The sequence below is a fragment of the Macrobrachium nipponense genome, chromosome 12, assembly GCF_015104395.2.
Source record: "Macrobrachium nipponense isolate FS-2020 chromosome 12, ASM1510439v2, whole genome shotgun sequence".
NCBI lineage: Eukaryota > Metazoa > Arthropoda > Malacostraca > Decapoda > Palaemonidae > Macrobrachium > Macrobrachium nipponense.
In genome coordinates, this window is record NC_087205.1 from 67574830 (window position 1) to 67601348 (window position 26519).

At 38.6% G+C, this 26519-nt stretch overlaps 1 protein-coding gene across 6 annotated transcripts in view; it reads left to right on the forward strand.

Moving 5' to 3' along the window:
- The window catches only part of LOC135224573 (uncharacterized), a 281440-nt gene extending 264893 nt beyond the window's left edge, over nucleotides 1-16547 (forward strand). For all 6 annotated transcript variants that reach the window (XM_064263703.1, XM_064263700.1, XM_064263702.1 and 3 more), the window contains 2 exons: nucleotides 1286-1497; nucleotides 15021-16547. In XM_064263703.1, coding sequence (XP_064119773.1) covers nucleotides 1286-1497; nucleotides 15021-15189 — 381 coding nt within the window. In that variant the 3' untranslated portion in view covers nucleotides 15190-16547. The remainder of the gene's footprint in view (nucleotides 1-1285; nucleotides 1498-15020) is intronic.
- Nucleotides 16548-26519: the final 9972 nt, after the last annotated feature.

Here is a 26519-nt window from a genome sequence, read left to right on the forward strand (position 1 = left end):
TATAATATATAATACTTATATACACATACTTATATACACAAATAAACATAATTTACTGTATGCGAATTAGACCGTTAATATTCGAAATAGGATATTATTATTATTGTTGAATGTAAGCCGAATGTAACTATCTAAAGCCCGGGATGCAGTGTTACCATACACAAACACCAGAGGCGGGTGGACAGATGAAAAAAAAAACGAGTATAAGTTATGCTGCATCCATTGGAAGCTTGATGAATGAAAGTACATCCAACTGGGAAGGATATTGTATGATGACAGTTTTAGATTAGTGGTGATGCATTCAGAAGAGTGATGATGGTGTTAAGTAAATACTTCAGTATTTGCCCAAATCAGAAGTTCTCGGAGGAAAGGCTGTATATCCCATGGAGGGATGTTAATGAGGTTAATCCAGATTTGAATAAGGAGGATAGATGACCTAAACAGTTTAGTCCTTACATCTTTTAATAATACACTGTATTTAGATTTATTACAAAAACCAAGGATATTATAATCAGAATAGCCTTCATCACCACACAAAGATAATGGAGATGTTGAGCAAAAAGCAGTCTCCAGAGAAGATAAGATACGACAAGGCATTTTTGCCCTTTTTCCTCCCCAAGGGTATGCTATTTTACATCATAATATGAAATACATTAAAATTCACTGAAGTAAAAAACTCATTTTAACACTATAGTTCTAGAGGATTTTCCACCACTACCCCTACAAACTGTACGTGTGGTGAGTATTTTGGCAGTATGTAGAATGTATTCTTCATTAAAATGAAGTGCAATATCTTTTATAAAAAAAATGTCACAAAACTTGACAGATGGCAGTTCCATCATTCTTCTATCTTTCTTTCATTAAATCTTCACTGAAAACCCTATGGACAGAGTTAACAGACTATAAACCCAAGTGGGTTCCAAAGGGAAGTCAACTCGCAAAGAGAGACAATTTAAAGGAAAAGTTGATTATTAAATATGAGGAAATAGAAAATACAACTAGTACACCTACATTCAGAAGACACATGAGCAGAAAGTCTAAAATTTCTTAACAAGCAAAGAAAACCCAGCAAAGTAAATTAGTGATTCAAAATAACTCAAAATGACAATCTCCAACTACTTATGACCACTCAGTGGAGCAAAAGTTGGTGTATAACTATTAAGTATATTAAGACAAAATTTATCAGTCAACATGGTTTTCATTATAACCATTTATTATAATTTAAAGGCAACAGGGAACAGAAATATTTCATGTAAATTATTGTCAAAAACCTTTTCTTCTTCAGTGGCGTGTTGGTTTGTCAGGGTTGCAAGATGTGCAGACAGCAGTCGAGAGGGCTATGGAAGTTTCTGAAGTAGGAGACAATGGTGATGCTTTCTTGCAGTGGTCTTACAATATCCTCTCCGCAGTTATGCCTTCTTCTGTAGACCGAGCTTTAGTTTCAATGGCCCATCAAGACTTCAAGTTGCATCAGAGTCTTATGGAAGTTACTTTACGGTAAGAGAGATTTTCATTATTATTTTATTGCTTTAGTGTAAGGCTTCTCAACAAAGTTACATACTACATGGTTCTGACGTAGACTTATAACTTAAATTTGATAGAGTTATTTGTGAGGTATGTAATAGAATTTGTAAGTTACTGTATTGCACAGATTTCAAGTTTACCACAGAGTTTATTTTAATAATCTTTTCTTTTTCTTTTCACTAACTTCCTCAGTGATTTTGCGAGAATAAGTGAGATTTTCAAGGACTAATTGGGTTTTATAGAGTAATAGCAAGATGTCTCCTCCATTCATGCCAATAAAAAATTACATAAGGCTCTAGTGGCGATCTTGAAATAAATGTCTTACCATAGAAACTAACTGGCTTACAAATTCTTAGTTTATGATGCTGTTTGCAGCATGTATTGGCTCTTCCGAAATTAATTCCTTCATACATTGTCATTTTTTTGTGCTTATGACACTATCTATCGTTACAACACTGCCAAGTTATTTCTTAAATTTTCCTCTCTGAGTGAGATGTTTTTCTATTGCTACATGAAGTCCGGTTTTCATTTTCATATGAATGCTTATCATTACGGGTTACACATTAGGAGTCACAACTGTGAGTAGTGTCTACATTGTATTTCATGTCTCCTAAGCCATCTGTTAGTAGGTGAAAATACGTTGCACAAAGCATGAGTTTAATAATGAATTTTTCCTTTTCCTCAGTTCTTGAGCTATGGAAATCACACAGCTGAAAGCTTTCATCTGAAAATTTCAATGCATTAATACTCCTCTGTTGCTTTTGTTGGTTCCGATTGTCTCCCCAGGTTTGAGATTCAACTTCCCTTACCATGAAGAATTTTGGATGAATCGGCTATTGCATGACATATGACAAATGTTAAATTAATTTGTATTTTTCATAGCTAACAAACTTGCGGTCTTAACATTAGGATAAATCTTTTAGCACCAGCTGTAAACCGCTAAAAAACTATAAGAATCGTTTATGCAAGGAATTGGTGGTATCAGTCACAGACATGAAGTAGAGGGAGGCCAGCAACCCAACTTCAACCTCGTGACACATTATTAGTTTTTCTTCTGGCCCAGGGTTAACTGAAAGAGGGGTGGTTAGAGGTGGGCAGTAAATGTTAAGACCACAGGTTTGTTAGCTGTGAAAAATGTAAATTAATTTAGAATTTGTCATTTGTTCATATGTGGAACAAACCTTGGTCTTGACATTAGGATAGACTCGCTCTTGGTGTGAAGTAAGAATTCTGAACCAACTAGAGATTCGGCACATTCGGTCAAACTTCCAAGATAAGAGAATTCAAAGGAAGGAGACCTAAACCTCTGAACTGTGTATCGAACATTCAGACTACTGGGCCAAAATACTGTCCTGGTCCGACAGAAAGACTTTCGATGAGGATGTCTTTATGATCATTCCCAAGTAAAGAATTCTTTGACTAGGATGAAGAGTGGAGTTTTCCAAATTTAGCATGATGCCTTAGCCGTGACAAAATTGGAGAAGACCGTCCGTCTCAAATTACCTTTTGCTGGAAACTTGCTAAGACCTCCCAGATATCTTAGAAGGTGATCCCCTGAGCATGAGCCCATGTCAACACGAGGATGAAAACTCTTGTGAACACATTGGGATCTGTTGTCAGTCTGGAGTAAAGGACTTGGAATTGGTACAGCATTTCTCCAAGATTGAAGTGAAGAAATCTCTGGGAGAAGGGATAGATAGAGATCTGGAAGTAAGCATTCTTCAAATCTAGTCATCATGTAGTCATTGACGGCTGATAAAACTATTCAAGGAGTCTCCATCCTGAACTTTGTCTTCCTGATGAAGAAGTTCAATGTTGGAAGGTCTATCACAGGCCTCCAATCAGTGGCTTTGGGAACCAGGAAAATCCCACTGTAGAATCCTAAGGAAAGATGCTTCACTTGCTCTACTGCTCCCCTCTCTGTCATCTCACTTCTTCTTGGAGAGCTAGGTGTTTGGGAGAGCCCCGGGCATAAGTCAAACAGAGAGAACAATCGGAGAAAGGAGCAGTAAAATCAAAAGGAAGTAGATATCCCACCCGAAGGACGTCTACCACTCACGGGTCCGCCCCAAAACTCAGTCACATAGCGTAATGGCTCACCAGGCGCTTGCCAGGCATCCCCCGCCACTAGTGATGAAGAGTGGAGAGGGGCACCCACTCTTATCATCTACCTCGTCTGGCTTGGCCTCTGTTCTCCCCTCCTGGTCTTGAAGAGCAGGTCTGAAAGGGACGTTGCTGAGGCAGTTTCTTTGGAGACAAAGCAGGTTGCAAAGTTTTGTTCGAGGTAGCGGGTCTTAGGCTTTTTGGGAGGAGACTGCTGATTCTGCCTGGGAATGGTTGGGCAAGAAGGGGTTGCTGATTTATTCACTGCCTGCTGAACGAGATGATCATTGTTGTCGACTCGACGCCTGTCCATAGTGGCATCCAGTCATTCTGTAGGGGAAAGCAAAGCAGCTGGGATTCCAGAATGTTGCCATTCCCTAAAAACAGACAGAAGTCTCTCAATGTCAACAGACCGAGCTATCTTGGAGAGTGTTGTGTCCCTCCTCCTCAGCAGCATATTCGCTTTCAAATGGATAAGGTACGAAATGACCTTAACACCAGATTGCAACCATCTGATTTAAGATGCACTATTAACAGTATTTCTTGAAGAAAAGAAAATTCTGGTCACTGATGTAGACCACAAGTCAAGCCAAGAGACAGTCTAGAAGGCAGAAGAGCAGCCGACTCCAAAGAAGCAGCTTCTTGGAATGGAATGTAATATGGAATTTAGGCTTGAAGCCAAGCACTGGAATCCAAAGGATTATTCAGCACTATAATGAATTTGTAAATAAAAATGATTTCAAAACTATGGTAAAAATTTATATTTGTTAAAACTAATACGCATTCTCCATAAGAAAAAATTACAACTTTGAATTTAGGATATGCATATGAGTGTTAAAAAGTAAAAGATAAAAAAAGATTTATATATAAAAATTTTAATATACACAGCTACAAGTGTATATACAATACTTTGCAATGTACCAAGAGGTCAAATATCAAATTTCATGATAGAGGTTAATGTCTCTTAAGGAATGCCACAATGTTATTATTAACCTCAACATCAAGGCCAAGTACTAGTTCTGCTATATCCCTGCCCACTAATCCATGTCTCTGCTGTGCTGCAGCATACCTATGGCAATGTAATAACGTGTTCCACAGTACACAGTAAGAGGAGAGTCACACTATACAAACTTGGGCCAATCTTGATGTGTACACCTTTCCTCCATTCTTCCTGATCCGTCAAGTTCTGAATAGAGAAATGAGTTCTCGAAATCTCAGGATGACCTTGGTGGCACCTCTGTGGCTTCAAGCAGAGAGGTTCCCAGACCTTCTGTCTTTCTGTCAGAAGTTCCAAGAGAAATTCCCCCATGGCAACAGCTCCTTTGCCAATCTCATGTGGAAAGGTTTCACCTATTAGTAGAGTCCATCTCTTCACGGCTGAAGACTACAATTAAGTATCTCCCCTGAGTGAGAGGTTTTTTCGAAAGGCTGCAGGCCAGATGTGCGGCTATCTCAGGAAATCTTCATCGGCAGTTTGTCAGGGGAAATGGGCAGTCTACTGTGATTGGTGTCGTCGATGGGGTTTCTCTCCACTCAGAGCTTCTATTTAGTGGATAGCGGATTTCCTGTTCTTCCTCAGGGTTGAGAAAGGTTATCCTGAGAAATCTTGTTGTTCAGCAGTTTCGAACAATGCTGTTCAGCAATAGAACTCAAGCCTCCTAAGTGGGATCTGCCTCTTGTCCTGAGAAGTCTCACTCGAGCTCCATTCAAGCCCCTACTTTGGTCATCAGACAGGGATCTGACTCTAAAGACAGTTTTCCTGTTGGCCTTGGCTTTGTCAAAAAGAGTTGGGGAGCATCATGCCCTAAGGTTTGATGTTAAACACACCAGCACACCAGGGATTGGGGGCCTGAATTTGTCCTGGAATTTGTGACTAAGACCCAGAATCCCTTGGTGCATGATGACAGATTTGCCTCGTTTTCTGTTCCCTCACTGTATGACTTTGTGGACAATGATCCACAGGAGCTCTTGCTTTGTCCTGTTGGAGCACTGTGATGCTATATAAAGAGGACTCATCACCTAAGACCTAGGTGACATAGCCTTTTTGTTAGCAAAGGCTGGTCCAGAAGGAAAGTGTCCAGGAACATGATTTCATTCTGGATATGTGAGACAATTAAACAGGCTTACTCCTCACATACTAGTTCTGTGACTAAGTCTGTGCTGGCTAGAGCACATGACATCAGAGATATAAGTTCCTCTCTGGCATTTAAGAACTTGTCTATTCATAGAATTTTGAGGGCTGGTTCCTTTTACCTAAAGGATGTTGCCCAAAGGTCCTTGGACACTTTTTCCTTGGGTCCGGTGGTGGCTGCCCAACAAGTTCTGTAACTCACCCAGTGCCCCTGGCATGACAGTTTGTATCTTGTCTAAGATGATTCTGTAGAAGAGAATGAGTGAGTTGGCTGGCCTTTCTTTCTTTTCTTCTTCCTATGGGTGGGTTGAAGAATACACACGTCATATGCTGGAACTGGTCTGATACAGGTGAGCATGGTGGTCACACTAGTGGTGGTTTTGTATTGGTTCTATATACAATAGACAAATCTGCTATTCAGTAACAAGTACAGTCCAGTCCTGAATATGCATGTTTGAATTGTGCAATTCCCCTTTTATGCGGTCGCCAGTTCTCAAAAATAGATTTTCGGTATCTGCAAAGCCGTTCAAAGTCTGCGAGTCATGCGCTGCAAACGTATCAAGCATATCAAATCTATTGCCTTTCAAGTATTTTAGGTGGGGTTGGGGGGGGTGGGTGTTCGCTGGTGTCAGAGAAGGGGTGTGGGGGAATGTGAGAGAAAGATTTCTTGCTCAGCCATAAGCCAATTCGGAAGGCTCCGCTTTTCACAGAAGTGTATTCTGATCATCATCATCGCCTTAGGTATTATTCAGACCTATTAAGTGTATTCTGAAGGCTTCTGCTCAGCCATTAGCTAAGACGGAAGGCTCCGCCTCACGCATTTGTGATGTCATAACGCACTGTGTATGAATGATCGGTATCATCAAGGCCAATACAGTAGAGGTCAGACGGAGAAGAGATTATCGGTGACTCACCTTCCAGAGTAGGCCACAATTCACCCCACGCCGACACAAAATTCCCACCAGACCTTTTTAAGTGACCTGTGGCCGACAACCACAACTTAGAGTCTTTCTGGAGATGTGGCCCACGAAATTTGTCTTGGCCGTTTCTCTCCGACTGAACTGTACTATATTGGCCTTGGGTATCATCATCACCATACGTACTATTCAGATCTGTGAAGTGTATCCTGATCATCCACATCATGTAAGCATCTGCCTAGAAGTCGAAGAGGAAGACCTATTTTCTCGAAACCAAAAAGCTTGTCCTTAAGTTATTCTTTTTATTGTTGAAATAGATTTTGATGAAAATGATTAGTAAAAGTGATTAACAGAGAGAGAGAGAGAGAGAGAGAGAGAGAGAGAGAGAGAGAGAATCGTTCAATCTAAACTTTTCAAGAAACTGTCATTTTATGTTGAATTTTGAATTTTTATTCCTTTTAAAGAAATTTTGATTTCATATCAAATTTTGAATTTTCATCAATTCTTTTTTTATCGTCGAATAAATCAATTTAGATGAAAACGATTACATAGTGAACGTGACGGACAAAGAAACTGAGACAGGCGCTCAAACCAAGTTTGTTAAGCCTAACAGGAGTAAAGACACGCATGATCTGACAGTCCCCGAAACCTCAAATGGTTCACAAAGCCTTCCTTCAGCAGAAGAACTCTTAGCGGAGGATTAGATAGAGGAGTTTGAAGGTTTTTGGCAGAGGATAGGTAGAGGAATTCCATCCAAAAGGTTTTTTAAAGGAAATGACTGTATTGTACAATACACTTGCATCCAATGGTGGCATTGTTTACGAGTGGGAGTTTTCACCATCCTGGGTGTAAATTTAAACGTTTTTCAAGTTATTAAAACCCTTTTAATGTTTTATTTATCCATAAGGAAAATTTCTCATTAGAAAAATTTACATTATAGTACATAGAAAGTATTGAAAATGGGTAGTATAAAAAAGTTTGACTTGGTAAGTTGCCGTTTGCCTCAGCCCTAATGGAATTATTCCCATAAGGTATGTGTATCGAAATCTGCAATTTTCCAGTTCTGCGAGGCCGTGGATCAGCCAAATTCCCACATAATTGGGGACCGTACTGTACTCCTCTTTCTGGCAAGAGGAGTGAGGAGTGATGACAAACCCCTGTGGCTTGTGTGGTTTGTTGCTTGTACAGGCAGAGTTTTCGTTATCTTCCTGGAATGCAATGAATCTGGCCATATATCACCGTTTCAACCCAGACGGCTGAGCTCTTAGTTATCCGATTGTCTATTCTCTCATGGGCTTGGACCCCCTTCTTTAGAACTTCTTCTAGGAAGGGTGGTCAGGTGGGTTAAACCAACGCCATCTTGAATTCAAGCTGGCGTTGGTTAAACTCCCAGTAGGTTTAGGGTTCCTCCAAGTATAAGTTTAGGTATCCTATTGTTAAGACCGAAGTTTTGTTCTGCGCATGAACAAATGACAAATTTTTAAATCAATTTCTATGCCTGGTTGGTGACCAGCTTCCACCTCATACATGCATGAGTTGCCAGATGCCAGGGATTCCTTGCGTTACAATCTTTTATTGTTTTTAACTGGTTTCCAGCTGGCGCAAGAAGATTATCCTATTGTTAAGACCTCAGGTTTGTTAGCTATGAAAAATGCGAATGAAAAACTTGTCATTTCATATAGGTAGCAGGAATATGGTGGAATAGAATGTCATCTTTAGTAATGACATCTCTTGCTTACATGGGCAATGACCCAGAAAAATTGGACTAATTTGAATTTGGAAGCAAGCCTATACAACCATTCTTGAATATATTGAATAATTGGATGTTCAGGGTTACATATTGCTTAATGGCCATGAGTGCACTATAAGAATCTGAGTATTTGGTGAAAGTATTACCCAGTAGAGTAGAAGCAATCTCAAGAGATCTGGCTAATGCAGTTAATTAAGCTTGTTTAGAGTAGAAGCAATCTCAAGAGATCTGGCTAATGCAGTTAATTAAGCTGTAAAAATATGTAGAGGCATTATTAGTTAATCTGCCAACCTATACTATTACCATGAACAACAGTATAACCAAAACAACTTGATGTTTTTGATCCATCAGTTAATAGTTTAACAGAACCCGAATGTATTTGATCATGAAGAAAACAAGCCCTCACTGCCTTGACATTAACTGATTGTTTAAAGCAGCTTTTTGACAGACCGATGTTTCTGGGATCAACCAAGAAGGCAACTTAGAGCAATGCATTGTCTTATTTTTTTGGATTTTAATAGACACATTGTCAACTGTAGCATTAATTCTAACATGAAAAGGCTTGGATACTCTAGAGTATGCAAACTGATACAGTCGTTTAGGTTGAGAATGGATGCTGCAGGGTTTTCAAGGGAACCTCTTCATTTTGAACATATACTGCAATCCCAGTTCCTTTCAACGTAAATCTAAAGGGAGCTCTTCAATGTCAGTGGATCAGCTTTCAATTGATGATGTCTTGAATTCACCAGACCATATTCTTAAACCAGCATGATTGTACTAGCTGAAGAGAAAACTTGGCAACTACTCAAGCTTAGATTTACATAACGAGTCACATAACCATAAAAGTAACCTCTTATCATCACCCCAGTTAAAACCTGAGACTACTTATAAAATGTTAAGGGATTTTTTTACCCTAATTTTCAAGAAGTCAATATGACTAGCCCATCTTAGCTGCTTATCGAAGATCATCCTAAAAACTTTATCTTCCCTTCCTATGGTATTAGAGTTTCTTTCAGCTTAATATTTGGGTCGATTTCCTTTTGAGTAGGCTTCTAGTAAAACAAACTGCCACAGTTTTGGAAGAGGAGAAATGAAAGCCATTGTCATCAGCCTGACTTTTGCAAGAAACTACATACTGCAATAGCATCATAACTTGTGACATTATATACCACGGTCATCTACAAACAAAGTTATCTTTACTGGAGGTGAGACATTCAACAATACTGTTTATAGCCGCAGCAAATAAGGTTACACTCAATACTGCCTTGTGGGATCCATTCCTCCAGCTCAAAACATTAGACAAGATGTATTTCCAATTCTAACCTTAATATACCTATCACTTAGGGATGAGATGATGAAATTTAACATATTACCTTGTATTCCCTTGTCATGAAGCCACTTAATAATACCAAAATGCCAAGTAGTGTCATAGGCTTTTTTGAGTTTGAAGAATACTCCAATGGTCTGACCGCATTAGATTGAAGAATACTTCAATAGTCTGACTGACTGCATTTTGAGAAATCTTGCTGAATTTGGATGATAATCTTACTAGTGGGTCCAGAGTGGAATAATTTCTCCTAAAACCAAGTTGGACATATGATAACAAACCATTTTTCTCTAGATGCCACATTTGTCTAGAGTTCACCATTTTTTCAAACAATTTGCACGCAAATTGTAAGAGATATTGACCGTTAGCTTGCAGGAAGATTTGGATCCTTCAATGGTTTCTTAATGGGAAAACCAACTGCAATCTTCTAAGAAGGAGGAAGACTGCCAGTTTCCGATATTTTAAGGAGATATGATTTAGCAGAATCTGGAAGATTTTTAATTGTGCTGTGAAGAATGTTATCAATCCGAGGATGTGGATTCAGAAGATTATAGAGCATCCCTGAATTCTCATGAAGTTAACTTGGCATTATAAGATTCACAATTTCCAGAATTTAAATTAAGGGAAATGGTTGAATTCCTAACATTCTGGAACTGACTTGAGTAGCTCCTGGAACTCGATATTTCAGAGAAATACTCACCCAATTTTTCAGCAATTTCATCTGACTTGGTGACGAGGTTTCCATTGATTTTCAGACAAGGTGTTAGCCATGGAACTTATTTCTAGCCTAGTTTTCTTATTTATTTCCAGATTAACCTTGTTGGGGGTCTTGGAATTTATGACATTTATATACTTTTTAAAAACATCCTCTCAGTTTTGCCATATCTCGTTGGTGAATAGGTTTTCCTGTTGCAGATTGACTGGATTCATAACACCCAAAACATTTCCTGGTAATTTTCCTCAAATTACAACAGGTTTTATCTCACGGTTTCCCTTTGGTCTTAGGTATTGAGTTTTCAGCACTATTCATGATTTCAGAGGCAAAGTACTCATAAGCGTTTATATGGGATAGGGTAATACCTTCTTGAAATTTGAGCCAATCTGCTCCCTTCCATTTAACAGGATAATTCAAGGGGATATTTCTCACAAACTTCAGATGAAAGGGAAGTGATCACAGTCATGTAGAAATTCATCTACAGACCAGTTAAAATCCAGATAGAAGAAGAGCAAATATGCAAGTCTAGCAGATGAATCACCTGTATAGATTCATAATATTATCATTAAAAAGTGTAAGATCATTGTATTATTAACAATGTCATCAATGATCCTACCCTCTGTGTCTAAAAAATTACCACCTGAAAGTGGATTGTGAGAATTAAAATCACCAAGGACGAGGAAGTTGATTAATTAATCCTTGAATGTTCCCAAGAGTAAACCTACATCATGGGAGAAGTAAAGAGAGCAGATTGTGATTTCACAGTCAAAAGTAGCTCGGATAGCAATTGCTTGAAGCTGCGTATATAAAATGTTGCAGTGTTTTAGTAATAATTATTGCAACACCTCCATGGGCACGATCCCCGTTGGGCTCATCTTATAGATCTCATAGTTTAGATCTGGATTGTATACTGCATCCCCTAATTTAGTTTCTTGGAGACATAAAACCCCTGTATTATGCTCATGCACTAATACTTTTAGAATTTCTGAACGAGTCCTTGGTCCTTTACAGTTCCATTGTAAAATGTCCAGATTGAATTTTTAGTGCTAGGATCTGCCAAGGGAAATTCTACCGTAATCTATACTACTGGTTTTTTTTCTCTCTTCCTCTCTCCTTATGGGACTTTATATGGGACTTTGATTTGGCATGAATGAGGACACTGCCTTTACCAAACCTTGAGATCCATATCAATACACCCAACCTTCTTTTGAATGTATCTGCTAAATTTGTAATAGTTGTACTTTTCCTCCCTAGCAAATAACTACTAACCACATTGGAAGTTTGGGAGCTCTTTCAAAAGTAGTATTGTCCTCCAAATTTGGCTGAAACACTTATACCCAGTGAGATGGTCTGTAAACATCCATGTTTTTAGGGGATCTTATCCAACAGTGCTCTTTTGACAGTTGATTTACAAATTTTGATATTATTAATATTGCTGCTGGCTTAAAGTGCAGCTTCATGTTTTTCAAAACTTACCCATGCTCCCATTTTCCTTCATTTTCATCAAAGTTCATTCTTATCTCATTATTTTATCATAATTACCAAAAAAAAGAAAGAGTTCCGACCACATTCTGCTTTAAGTACATGTAATACTTTCAAATTATCCATTGTGTTCCCAAACTGGCAAGTTTTCAATTGTGATGACTACCCTGAGAGGTAGTCGTACCACCACTGGAGCATTCTATGTCCATTGTCAAGTTCATGCCAAAATTTGCCATTTGTGGCGAGGCCTTGTCATAGTTCATCTGTGCCAAATCATCAGCAAAGGACCCAGGGGTACTAGAATCCTTACAGTCACTACTCTTAAAGACTTGGGTAAAAAAAAGACAAATTAAACTGAAGATATCAAAAAAATATCATCAGCCTTTCATGAAATTTATTCCTCCACCAACGGCACAAGCAAGAACAGACTTCTAAATGTGATAGCCCGTACCCTAATCCACAGGGGATGGTAATGATCAGAGTGGTGCAAGTGTAAGCCGAAGCCACTTGCTAAGACTGAGAGTATTACAAGAATACAATCATCCCCACCCTAATCATGTTATGGGCAAACCGGAAAGAATGCCTAGAGTCCTATCCCCAGAACCAGACTTCCCTGGAATCCTTGATCTAGTCCTGCATTATAGTTCTGCTGCTATCACTCAGGTCTGAACATTATCAGGCAGTTGATGGTCCTTCCACAGTTCCCACTATTTAGTTTCGGAAATAAACCCAATTCCAACAGATTTTTTTTTATTCATCAGGTTCAGTAAATTTAAGCAAAAGTGGAAAATTCCACAAAAATTAATCCAAAAATATGTGTATATATAATGATGTATGGGACTCTTTTGTTTGAATTGGTAAATTCCTGGAGTTCAAGAGCCCCCTCACCACGTCAATTGGTCCCAATTCAATGGGGCAGCTTCTTGAAAGGTGAGGGAAGGGCCCTCTGCTCTAACCTGATCCAAGGTCAGCCCTCCCTTCAAACGGAACATCAGAGTTGACCTGTCTACCCAGAAGATGCACATGAGAAGTTGCATAATCTCATTTATGGTGAGGAAGAGGAGGGGGGAGAAACTTCAATGACCCAAAATGAAGAAATTTGCATAATTTAGGGCTGCGTCTGCTTTACTGGAGCAAGGTAACTCAAAAGATATTTTTGAGTCCTTCCTTAGTCCCAGCAGGGCTTCTATACCTGTCAAGGCAATCACAGGAGGAGTCAGTCTTTTTAGAAAGAAATAACCTCTGCATAAGAGAAAGAAAACTGATTCTCCAAATCTTCTGCTTCCTGAACACGAAGAACCCTGTCTACCTCCTCCAAAGGAACCGCAGTTCCGTACTGGAGAATAGGATCTATCAGACCCTAACACTCCTGCAGGAGCCTGAACACCAGAAGTGAAGGGGAGAGGTCTCGATCTCTGGCTTGAGATACAGAAGACCCCTTCTCTCACAACGGACATGCAACATTCTGCGGCCTGAAAAAGTTACATCCGCAGATGCTGGAAGGCGAACAACAGTCATGGCCTTTCCTAGAAGATCACGATGTGGAACTTTGTCGAAGTGAAGAATGATGAGTCAGGAAGCATGAACCATCTGATGAATGATGGTGGTTTTATCCATCCCCATGGTCCGGCCTAGCCAAACTTCCATTTCTATCATTGCAGCTGCTCCTATTCACGTCCACAGCCGTGGGAATCAGGAGGAATCATGATATCTTCTGGACAAGTGAGACCTGGAGCAAAGGCAAGATGAATATCTAGAAGGCCTACTACTGACTGGGCGTCTAGGGGAACAGATGTGACCGTGAACTGAAAGAACATCTCCCATAGCTTAGCTGAACTAGGAGAATCAACCACTGAATTTCTTGATCGGAATCTTGTCACCCTTCCTCCGAACTCTCATAGGACGAATAGGAGATGAAGGAACTACCGTAGAGTTCCTCTCAGAACGAAATACTTGAAGGTGAGAGGGGCAACAGATGAGACACATCACCCTCGGGAACATGTACATGTGCAGGAGAGTCACAAACATCATGGTCATGAACCTCGGCGGGAGAGTCACGGCCGTGATCCAAGGGCAAGTTGGGAAGTCACAGCCATGGTCAGAAGGCGAAGAAGAGATGGTCCTGTGTTTCTTAGAAATAGGATCAGCAACAAATGATAATGTTCAACATTATCTGAGGCATGATTCTCCTTCCTTTGATCTTAAATGACCAGGAAAGAGGACCCAGGTAGGCAGAACTACCAAGGTTTTGCATTCATGTAGGAACAAATGACAAACTTTTTAAGTAATTTGTATTTTTCCTAACATACAAACCTGAGTGGCCCACCTGTAGCCACCCTTACATATAGGAACAAATTACAAACTTTTTAGAAATTTGTATTTTTCCTAACATACAAACATGAATGCCCCACCTGTAGCCACCCCTCATTCTGCTCCCTAGGCCAAAAGGTTAGGGGAATGTGTACCGTCTGGAGGACAGAATTCATCCCCTTCTGTCAGTAGCCAAATACTGATATCCACCTTGTTTTACGATAAACAGCCGACTCCAGCTTGCTCTGAAAGTAAATCCCATATGTAAAGATCTCAGGTTTGTATGCTAGGGAAGATACTAATTGGTTTAAACTTTTGTCATGTTTGAAGATGTTTAGTATTATGTATGTTACCAGTAGTAGTCTGTACAATAGAACAACAGTTTGAGTGAAGTATCATTTCCTTTCCTTGTTAAATTTGGAAATTATTTTGCATCTCCTTGGTTTTAGTGAGACAATTCTTTTACACATGTGAGTTTACCCTGTATTCATCACTACAAGAATATCAGTGAAGCAAGCATCATTGTATATTCAACACATAAGAAAAATGAAATGAAGTTGAATTTTGTGAAAAAAAAAATCCAATGAGGCAATGGTTCTTATTCCCTATGTTAAGTGACCTCAGCTAACTTAATGGCGTTTCATTTTCCAATGAGAGAAATTGGTACTGATCAATTAAGTCTTTTTTTGATTTACCAGATTTTATTTGCATTAAAGTGTGATGTGTTCCAGTGACTATGAATGTATATTTTTCCTTTGTAGTAGTGGAGAAGCAGTGCTATGGGCTCACAGACACAGCAGCACAGAGACCTTTTATCAGGTGAATGCAGCCCCACGTCCAGGATTACCAATACCGTCAGACATCATGGCCAAAGTTCCCCACCGTGCCCGGCGTCGTTTGGATAGAGATCACAACATCACACTCCTGTAGTTTTTCAAAGTATCACTGTGTGGCTCCCATTTTGGTCAAGCAGTCTTTAAAGTTCTTTTCATGGAATTTCATCTCAGACTTTCAATGCAAACTTGCAACTTGTGCTCTAAACAGTATTTTGTAGGGTATAGAAATGGTGAATTAGCTGTTTTGATATGTGATATGAATAACTTTGAATTGTTGCTATTTCCAGGCAAATTTATATTAGAACTTTATTCTTACAGAAAAGTAATTTAATGTTAGCATTGTTTTCCATCATGCTCTTGAAGGGGTAGGAGATCTAATTATTTATGAAAAAATGACAGTACGTATTGAACCCGTCCCTCAGGTTGGTAGGTTACAACAACCAAGAGACCCAGACTTTGGTCATCATGTTCAGGTTATTGAATAAGTGTTTAGCTGTTGTAATGCTAGCGATCTCAACACAGATATAAAATGAAATAAACGAAGATGATATCACTTTCAAGTATCAGTGTATTGAAAATTGTTTGGCCTTATTTAAGAGCAATGCAAACCAAAGCTGCCATATAGTGCGTATATAAGTCACACTTAACTTTCATATCCATTTGTAATATCATCTACATACTTCTCTATCATAAAGAAGTGCTTTTTTATTCATTGCCATCTGAGACTGTTCTACCAATGGAAGTCATGAGATACTGAACAGACAAGGCCCTGTCCTGAATTTATTCTAAGCTCTCTCAATCGCTTTGCCTCTCAAGTTTAAGATGTTTTGGAGAGGCTTAAATGGGCGGGGAGGGTTTTTGAGGTAAAATTCGAATATCAAAAATGAATTGCTTCTCAGTAATGCTCACCTGCAGAAAGCAGTCTTGTATTTATTATAGAGTTTATGTGTACTACTAATATGAAGGTAATTTAAGTGTACAGTTGTTTATTGCATTCCAAAAACAGATTTATTACGAATTATAGTACAGCTCAGTATTTGAGTGTTGCTTTATAGATATAATGTATTCAGGTGTCTTTTTTGTTTGATATACCAATATTCATGTAGAATATAATATATGCACTAATATTTTAAAGATATGGAAATTGTTGAAGAGTATGGGTGTAACACGAGGTGTTAATGTGTGGCAATCTGCAGTAAAAATAGTCAGCAATGTCCTCTCATAAACAAAACTATTCGTTTTCATTCCACACTAGGAGGAGGATGTATCTTTAAAAGGTTATGTTTCCTGTGCACGGAAAATCAAGTCCTCCTAAATGGTCCCAAACCGCAGATATTTAAAAAACCCTTCTGTTGGTTGGTGGAAAGCTTTGAGTCTAGTAGCAATCATAATTACATTAAATTTTTTAGCAAACCTGTTTACATTAATTATATTTAGATATGAAATATTTAATATTTTGTCTCTGTGATCCTTTGGTGTTAATCTTAGTTTACCTTTATATATTTTAGAGTTCCCTTAAATATGTCCAGCTACAGTGATTAATTATAGAACTGACTTATGTAATTTAATCACATTTTGACACTTATCTTTTGACAATATTTTGCACCATAAGCTACCAACAATCTACATATAACCAATTGAAGATTTGCCTATTAAACCAATCTTTTCAATAGTACACATGACTGTAACGATGCAGAGCCAATATTCTTCTGAATTGGTTTTCAGGTAGCTTGACTTGTACTTAACATATAGTGAATGTAAAGACATTTGAAATACTTATCCCTGTTACCAAACAATTTTAAGGTGTTTACTGTTAGATCTACCAGCCAACAGAATATTCATTAGATTTGTGAATACCCTGATGTTAGAGAGATTTGTGTAGGATACTCAGACAGTGGCTACATCTAATGTTGTATGTTATGAAAGCGTACAATATATCCATAGGCTGTTCTCTGTGCAAATTGTCCCATGTGTTAGCTATATATTGTAAAATGTACATAGTCTGAGTTTCTTACCAATCTTCAACAGTGAATCCCTCCACTTGTACAGATGAGTCCAATATGTATGATGTGTACTATCATGCCTTCTTTGTTAAAAAATGAAAATTGGATATTTTGGAACTAAAATTCTTTTCAGAAAGAGCTTCGATAACTTGGTTATAGCTATATTAAGGCGTCTATATTCATTATGCGAGACTGAAATTTTCAAGGAAGGGTTAATTGAACGTTAGAAGTTTTAATGTCATTTAAATATATCATACATGAGTGACGACATGTGCATACGAGTTGTCATAGTCTAGAGCTTATTGGCAGCCGACCCACTCATACGTCCCTGGTTCACCACAGATGTTGAAGTCATTTTTAGCTCATCCCATGGAGTGAAAACACTATTGGGTGTCACAAATATAAGCTTGTCATGAGGTGCTATAGAACCGGCCTATAAGTAATGTTAAATGCACTTGTGTGAACTTGGAGGCGTCAAAGTGGATTGGCTGACCTCGTCCATACCCAAAGTCCATCCATGTGCCAACTGTTGCCCAGTCCTGATACTCCAGTTGAGGCCCTTAGTACCTTCCTGCCCCACTTTCCTTCCTGTTCCACTCCTCTACTCCCCATGTAGCATTATTTCTTCCAGCCATAAAAATAAAGGAGCCAGATATCAGAAGTTTTTTCTTTTTTTTATCTTCGTTATTATTAGTACTATCCTTCAAAACAGATTCAACTACTAAACAAAAGGAGGTGAATTCTCTCAATTTCCTGTGCATGGCTCAAACAATCCAGTGGTACAGCACTGTGAGAGAATGAGTTTTGCAATACTTCTCCATTCTTCATATATCATGGTTATTTTACTGGTGTTTATTGTAGTTAGCTCTTATAAAAAAAATTTCAGTTATTATAATAATATCTTTGCTACTGTATATTGAAATATTTGTTCATACAAAGCACAAACTTTCCGGTCTTTACATGTGGAATAAATCTAAGCTGCAGCTGGAAACTGGTTAGAAATAGAACAAGGTTGGTGGCTTGTCCCCATTAGCCAATGAGAAGGGAGAGGAGGTGGAGCCTTGCCTGCTTCATTTCTTAGATGTTCAGTTGTCTCAATAACTGTCTTCTGGCAAGACATATGCCCATCTTATCCAAGACACCACTTTATTTTGCACTCCTGTTCATTCTGGTTTTTCCTCTTTGTGTTGTGCTTCATATTCTGAATATCTGGGTGTTCATCTCATGTGTAATTGGATTTCATTATGCAAACCCATGAAATGTTGAAGGTTAAGACTCAAGCCTCAACAATGCCTTGGGGTTGGTATATTTGCAGTGTAAGTAGCCCCTGTTCAGAGTGTAATGATTGGTCTCCAGAACAAAAGTAACGCTTTGATAGGAAGAGAAAGCTGGCTGATTCATCATGCGAGGGGTTTTCACCTCCAATGGCATCAAATACTTCCTTTCTCCTTCATCAAATTCGTCTCTTGTTGCTATCTCTCCTCGAGGAGAGTTCACCCCCTTCTTGTTCTACTATTGCTGTATCTCTAGACAGTCCAAATGGGGGAGGGGGTTTGTTGTCTGCCGATTATCTCCCAGAGCCTGACTCTCGTGCTGCAACATGTTCAACAAGTCAAGATTCCACTAAAGATTATAGATCTGCAGATCAGGCTCCTCCTAAAAGATGCAGTCACTACACCTTCCATTCATCCTTTTCAAGAGACAAAGGGTAAGGCCACAGCTGTGAGGAAGGAAGACAACATCACATCAGAGAGACAATCCACAGCTGTGTTTGCATGATCGGGACCATTCCACTCATATGATAAGAGCCCACAGCTGCGTTCACATGGCTGTGACCATTCGCCTCATAACAAGACATCACATGGTGGGACAGCACATGGCGTGTTCACAAAATCATACTGTTCCCCTCGTATGAAAGCCAGTCCAAGGCCGCATTCGCACAGCTGTGACCATACACATTGTAATGAAAGTCCTTCAGTTCCCTCCACCTCTTGGAACACAGATGACAGGTCTAAACGTTGTATCCAAGACCAAGCCCCTTCTCTTTCATCAGAACAGTATGTACCAGTATTGGTTCTTAGAATACAATATTCAACAAATAAATCACCTGCCAACAAGAAAGGAAAATACTTTAGACCTAGTATTTGTGAACGAGATGAATTATGTTAAAGAAATAATAGTTTATAATGCGAGTATTTCAGACCATAATGTCATAGAATTAACAGTCATTCCAAAGCAAGTGAAAATAGAGATAAGCAAGAAATGAAAAAGTGGGAAGGATATGGAAAATACAACTTCTACAGTAAAAATATAAAATGGTCAGAAATTAATGAAGAATTAAACAAAGATTGGGATAACATTTTCGTAAGTGATGACATAAGGGTAAATACGGAGATATTATATAAAATATTGGAGATAATAGTGGAAAATATATACCGAAGAAGAAAAGTAAACATCATTCATGCATACCAAGAGACAGAAGAATCTTGTTCCAGAAAATCAGAAAGTGGAAAAAAGGTCTTGCAAAAGAAAAAAATGCATGGAAAGTTATAGAACTAAAAAGTAAGATAGAAAATGCAGAAAAAAAAAGATTATACAATCAAAAGAAAATGAAAAACGGGACTTGGAAGAAAAAACCCTATTAAATATCAAGCAAAACCCCAAACTATTATACTCATATCGAAGAAAATGAATAAAAGAAGAATAGAAATAGGCCCTCTGAGAATTGAAGGGAGATTAACGAATGAAAAAAAGGAAATTTGCAACATACTGGCAGAACGATATAAGAGAGAATTCACCCCTAGAATAGATAATGAAGATAATGATATAGAAGTAAGGGATGAAAATAGTGAATATTTAGCTGACATAGATATTAATGAAGCTGATATTGTGCAGGCTATTAATGAAATTAAAAATGGAGCTGCTGCAGGGCCTGATGGAATTCCTGCTATTTTGTTAAAGAAAGTAGTTCATTCTATCGCAAAGCCACTTGCAATATTATTAAGACAAAGTGTAGATACAGGCAAGATATATGATGAGCACAAATTAGCGTATATTACCCCTACTTTCAAAAGTGGATCAAGACTAGAGGCAAGTAATTATAGGCCTGTGAGTCTAACATCACATATAATGAAAGTGTATGAAAGGGTAATGAAGAAAAATATTATGAAACATTTTAATAAAAAATAATTTGTTTAATAAAGGACAACATGGTTTTCGTACCCGGAAAAAGTACACAAACCCAACTGTTAGTCCACCGTGAAAACATATTCAAAAATATGAAAAGCGGAAATGAAACAGATGTGGTTTATTTAGACTTTGCAAAAGCCTTTTGATAAAGTAGACCATAATAATATTAGCGAAGAAAATTAGAAAACACAATATCGTGGCAATAAAGTAGGAAGATGGTTTAAAAGAATTTTTACACAACAGAAAACAGATAGTTATTGCAAACGACGAGAAATCGGATGAAGCCAAGGTAATATCCGGTGTGCCGCAAGGTACGGTGTTAGCTGCAATACTGTTTTGTTATTATGATTGAAGACATAGACAATAATGTTAAGGATTCGGTAGTGAGTAGTTTCGCAGATGACACAAGAATAAGTAGAGAAATTACTTGTGATGAAGATAGGAACGCTCTACAAAGAGACCTTAACAAAGTATATGATTGGCAGAGGTAAAATAGGATGGTATTTAACTCTGATAAATTTGAATCAATAAATTATGGAGACAGAGAAAGAAAGCTATATGCATATAAGGGACCTAATAATGAGTCCCATCACAAATAAGGAAGCAGTTAAAGACCTTGGTGTGATGATGAATAGGAACATGTTATGCAATGATCAAATAGCAACTCTGTTGGCAAAATGTAAAGCAAAAATGGGAATGTTGTTACGGCACTTCAAAACAAGAAAAGCTGAACACATGATTATGCTTTATAAAACATATGTTCGTAGTCCACTTGAATATTGCAATATGATATGGTACCCACACTATCAAAAGGATATTGCACAAATAGAGAGTGTACAAAGGTCCTTTACAGCTAGAATAGAAGAAGTTAAGGACCTAGACTACTGGGAAAGACTACAATTCTTAAAATTATATAGTCTGGAAAGGAGAAGAGAACGCTACATGATAATTCAGGCATGGAAACAGATAGAAAGGAATAGCAGAAAAATATCATGGAACTAAAATATCAGAAAGACAAGCAGAGGTAGATTAATAGTGCCCAAAAATATACCAGGAAAATAAGGAAAGCACACAGGACATTAATCCACTACGCACCAGCATCGATAATGCAGCGTCTATTCAATGCGTTGCCAGCTCATCTGAGGAATATATCAGGAGTGAGCGTAGATGTGTTTAAGAATAAGCTCGACAAATATCTAAACTGCATCCCAGACCATCCAAGATTGGAAGATGCAAAATATACCGGAAGATGTACTAGCAACTCTCTGGTAGACATTAGAGGTGCCTCACACTGAGGGACCTGGGGCAACCCGAACAAGATGTAAGGTCTGTAAGGTAAGGTAAGGCCATAACTGGTCATATACTCCAGTTTTAAACAGAGATGCAAGGAGCATCAATGATCCAGTAGACAGGCAAGATGGAAGCTCATGGCCTGGAAGTAGAAGGCCTGCTCCCTCTTAATAAAGACAATCCAGAACAGCAAAAAACATATGCAAGTCTTTAAACTAACTCATGAATACATACAATGGTTTGGTGAAAGAGACTTGACTTCCCACTCAGATTGCCTTACAGGTCTTGAAACCCCTGTAAGACTGCAAAAGGAATCGAGGAAGACATCGTTGGGGTTTCCATGGTCTAATCACATGGACTCTGTTCCATACCAGGTAAATTCCCTTATCTCTGGACGGGACAACTCATTTCAGTCGGCCCCAGATCATTCCTTGGATCAAATCTGAGGAGAAGGGCCCTCCTTTACCTACCAAAACTGCTACACTGGAGTTGACTCCCACATCAGCATTCCATGTGGTCTCCTGGCTCAACCTGTGGTTCATGATAGTTGACAAATTTTCATATGCCTCTAATTCTAACAACAGTAAAGAGTTTTCCACCTTCCCTAGACTGTTGCAGGGGAAGACCATCTCTTATTTAGTTCACCTTACAGCAACCATGTAGGCTAATTGGGTTTTGAAGAGGAGACATGCTACCCTCTCTAAGGTTACCAGATTTGTTGGCCCAGATTCTACCTTGGCTCTGAGGGATGGGCCAGTTTTTGTTCCTCTTCCTTAAGGACCAAGTAGAGGCTGCAGTGGACAGATGAAGACCAGATGATGACCGACTTGTCCACCAGGCTGTTGAAAAGTTTTCAGAACCTTCACATGCCACTGTAGCAAGCTTGGTCTTCGTCTCAGTCTGCTACATATCCATCCAGTAAGAGGCCTCAAACCACGTCAGGTCTTTGCAGGGCCCCCCGGCTTCCAAACTCAGCAGCATCCCTTTCAGCCCTGTCCATCCAAAGCTAGGAGAGAAGGCAAAGGCAGGGCTAGAGGATGTAAATGCTAGATAAGACACCCCTCCCAACTTGCTGCTATTTGATGGGGGGTGGAGGTTTGCCTGTAAGCAACTGGGCAACATGGCAGTAGAGACCTTGGTAGTAATGAGTCTATCAAGTTCAAGGTGCTTTAATTTGGTCTCTCTACTGTCCCACAGGTGTTCACAAGTGTTCACCCTAGTCTCGATCTGGGCCCATTCACACAGGATGTGCCTCTTAAGGAAGCGCAGCAATTGGGTGGTTTTGACGAGTTCTCAGCTAAAAATGATCCAAGACAGAGACTGTCTACTCCAATTTTGTCACAGCCTAGGGATAGTGATCAATTTGGAGAATCAAATCTCATACTTGTTTAAACTGGGCATGTTAATACACACAGCAGTAGCAAGGGTCACACCCTACCATTGAAATGTTCAAGACCACTGCACAGTCCTTCCTGTCCAGACAGAAACAGCCAGCGCATCAGTGGCAGATTGTTCTTGGTCACATGTCATCCCTAGAGAAGTCTGTCTGACACATGACTCCACCTTCAATCCCTTCCATGGGAAATGAAAGAGTTCTAGTCTTCATCAAAGGACTCAAAGGACCCTTTCCTCGGAGTTCCCCTCTCAAGGGATGTGAGACAGGACTTGGATTAGTGACTAGATGACAGGAACCTAACCATAGGAATGCCTCTTCACGCTCCCCCTCCAGAGATTCTTCTGGTCTAGGATGCGTCAAATGAGGGTTGGGGCGCACACTAGGTAGATCTTCTGACTTTAGGTGCGTAGGATCGACCAGACAAACAACTTTACACCAAAGTCCTGAGAACTAAAGGCAGCCTTCTTAGATATTCAGGAGTTTAAAGATCAGGTGACAGAGCACTTTGTGGTGTTAATGCCCAACAATACCACGGTGGTGGCACATCAACAAACAGGAGACTAGTCTCCCAGCAACTTCTCTCCTCCCATTGGCTATGGGGACAAGCCACCAACCTTGTTCTATTTTTAACCTGTTTCTAGCCGGCAACCAAAATTGATTCCATCTGTCAAGACCTATAAGTTTGTGGTATGAAAAATACAATGGATGAAAAAATTTGTCATTGTCATTAGCAACTTTTCCTATTTAGATAGACTTTGTGCTAAAGTCAGTCTGAATTGCGTAGATGAGTTTATAATTACTCAAAAATTAAGATGTGATAATTCTCTCATGTAATGTGGTAATATAGACTTAAGCAAAGAAATTATATCTTTGGACATTTTGAATGTCATGCGTTATAACCGCTACTTATGCTGTCTTAGATTACCTGATATCCTGGCTATAGAAACAGATTTCAGTGCTCTTAACTTTTCTAATATTAAATTAAAAACGATTTTATTAAAGCCATTCCCCAGCACAAAATATGTCAGCTTCCTCAAGATGGAGTTTGGGCTAAGAAACACTTGTAAGGCCAAAAGTAGTCCACCAGATGACACACTATAGCTTCCAGAATTTGTTGAGTAAATTATCAGCCTAAGATATTCTCCTAAAAGAACATAACCTTGACACTCAGAACCTTTTCTAATCTCGTTCTTATACGTATACTTACTAAAACATCACTGAAATGCAATCCTTATCTTGCACTTTCATTTTGAAAATGGCTGTATGTTGAGAATTATAGTTTCCGTCAGTAGTGTTGGTATTTCTTTAAAGTTTTATTTTTTAGGAACACCTCTTAAAATTTTAAAATTATGAGAGTTTACAGTTTTTAAAGTTCCAACCCAGTTTTTTTAGATTGCCATATTTTTCTGGTTGGTATGAAAGTTTTCAATTCAGTTGATTTGTGTATTTTGTGCATTACCAGTCTGGTTTAAGCTATGTAATGTCTCTCTTGCTTTGCAGCACTACAAAAGTATTTTGAACTTAAAAGATATTTCTTATTTTACTCAAAAACCGTTGTTAGTTTTCTGTATATTGTGCAGAGATATTGATTTTCTAGAAGTTTTCATGATTCATTTTCTATACGTAACATACTGGAGAGGTTTTTCTTTAGCATTAAATGCAAGGATGCCTGTGGTTTTGATCTCGCGGAAAAGTTCAATTTTATCTTAAACTGCCAAAGACACAATCATCCTAGATATTACATTGAATATAACACTGGGTGCTGTGTAAAATACTGTTGAAAAACATGAGGGAATCATGTAGAGACCTTTGCTTCCTGTTGCTGGACAGAGATCCCATAAAAGCTACTTTAGTTATATGTAATCAAGGTTAGCCAGTGGACATAGGGACCTATGAAAATTCCTTGTGAGAATCAAGAAGAGATTTAGAAAAAAAAGGCCAATACAACCCATAATGATCAAGATGAGAAACCTGGGTCCAACACATTAAGATGGCAACTAAAGGATGATTTTAAGAAAGAGCAAGTCTCTGGAAGGCAGTAAACTATTAATTCTGGCAGTTGTTTTCAGTCTTTTCCTTTCTAACCCTTTTCTTGTATCTAGCAAACTTGTACTGGACTCATTACTTCTCTGCCTTCACAAAGAGATTTATAGGCTTGATTGGTGTTGTATAATCATTTACCTCTAACCCACTAATATAAGTATATATCACTTGACTCTAATCCACTCATATATGGTTTTAAGTTAACTAGGATTGGGGATCCCTTGACAGCACATCTTATTCGGTTCACTCCAGTGGTCACTGAGCATCACTGCACGGTATCAGAAAGAAACTGGTCTCAAAATTCTTAAACGGGCTAAATGAAGGTCACAAAGATATAACAATCCCATGTCTCCTTATCATGAAATAAGTCAAAAGGCCATGACTTTGCTACTAGGCTTCCAAGAAATAAAATTCCCAAGTGTGAAGAGGAAAAACCATGAACCACTAAAGTAGAAAAAATATATGCGGCATATTAACTAATAAATAGATCTCAACGTACCGATCTATCACAAGCAACAATAAGTATGTACCACATAATTTGTTAATAAAAGACCAAACAAAGTATATTTGGGTTTATTGATTAATGAAAAATAAACAAGGGAAGGCAATATTGCTTGAATGCACCCCAATGAATGGAACTCGGAACCAAGTTTGTAGTAGGCAATGGTGTTGGGGACATGGAACAGCCCACAATTTTAGATGATTCTGATTAGTTTTCCATAGTTGAAAAGAGCCTTGTTCTATAGTTTGATGGAGAGACGAATTGGATATGTTGAGCAGTATTGTGTCTTTTTGCAGAGATGGGAGATACCCCATCATAAAAGTTGAAATACAACCAAGATCCAGAGTTGTGGATTTGTGATCATAGCCAGAAGAGGATTATGATATTTTATTCCTATTGGGTCTTTGCTGGGGTTGATGTAATTCTCAGTTACTTTTAGGAATGATTCTTTGTTAAGAATATTTTAGGCTAATGGGTAACTCATCATTGTCACGATATTATAGGAAGTCTTTCTTTGTGTGTTTACGCCTCAGGGGTTTCTGGGTTCAGAGCTGACCAATAACTGCATGCAAAAAATGTGACCAACTGCATGCTAAAAATGTCATGTTTCAGAAGTCCATTTCTACTGAATCATGAAACCTTTCGCCCAAAACTTGAAACAATCCTTCTATGACTAATGAGTGACACTGCTCCAAGATATTTTCCATTCCCTTCCTTTCCTTCTCAGACCCTTTTGAATGTATTCCTGCATATTGTTTACCTAAACAAAAAATACAAACAAAAAGAGCCAACCCTTAATAATTCTGTTCAAACTTTACTACTTGGTAGTTGCTCTTGCACTGTATTTATGAAACTTTTGTGAAACAACCACATATTAGAGAAAGAGGAAATGCATCAGCCATAAGAGGCTTTTTCCTGTCTTAACAGTGTTTGCTTAGCCCCTATTAGAAAGAACCGTTTATACTTGATAAATCCCATGAAAACGTTCCACATTATTTAGA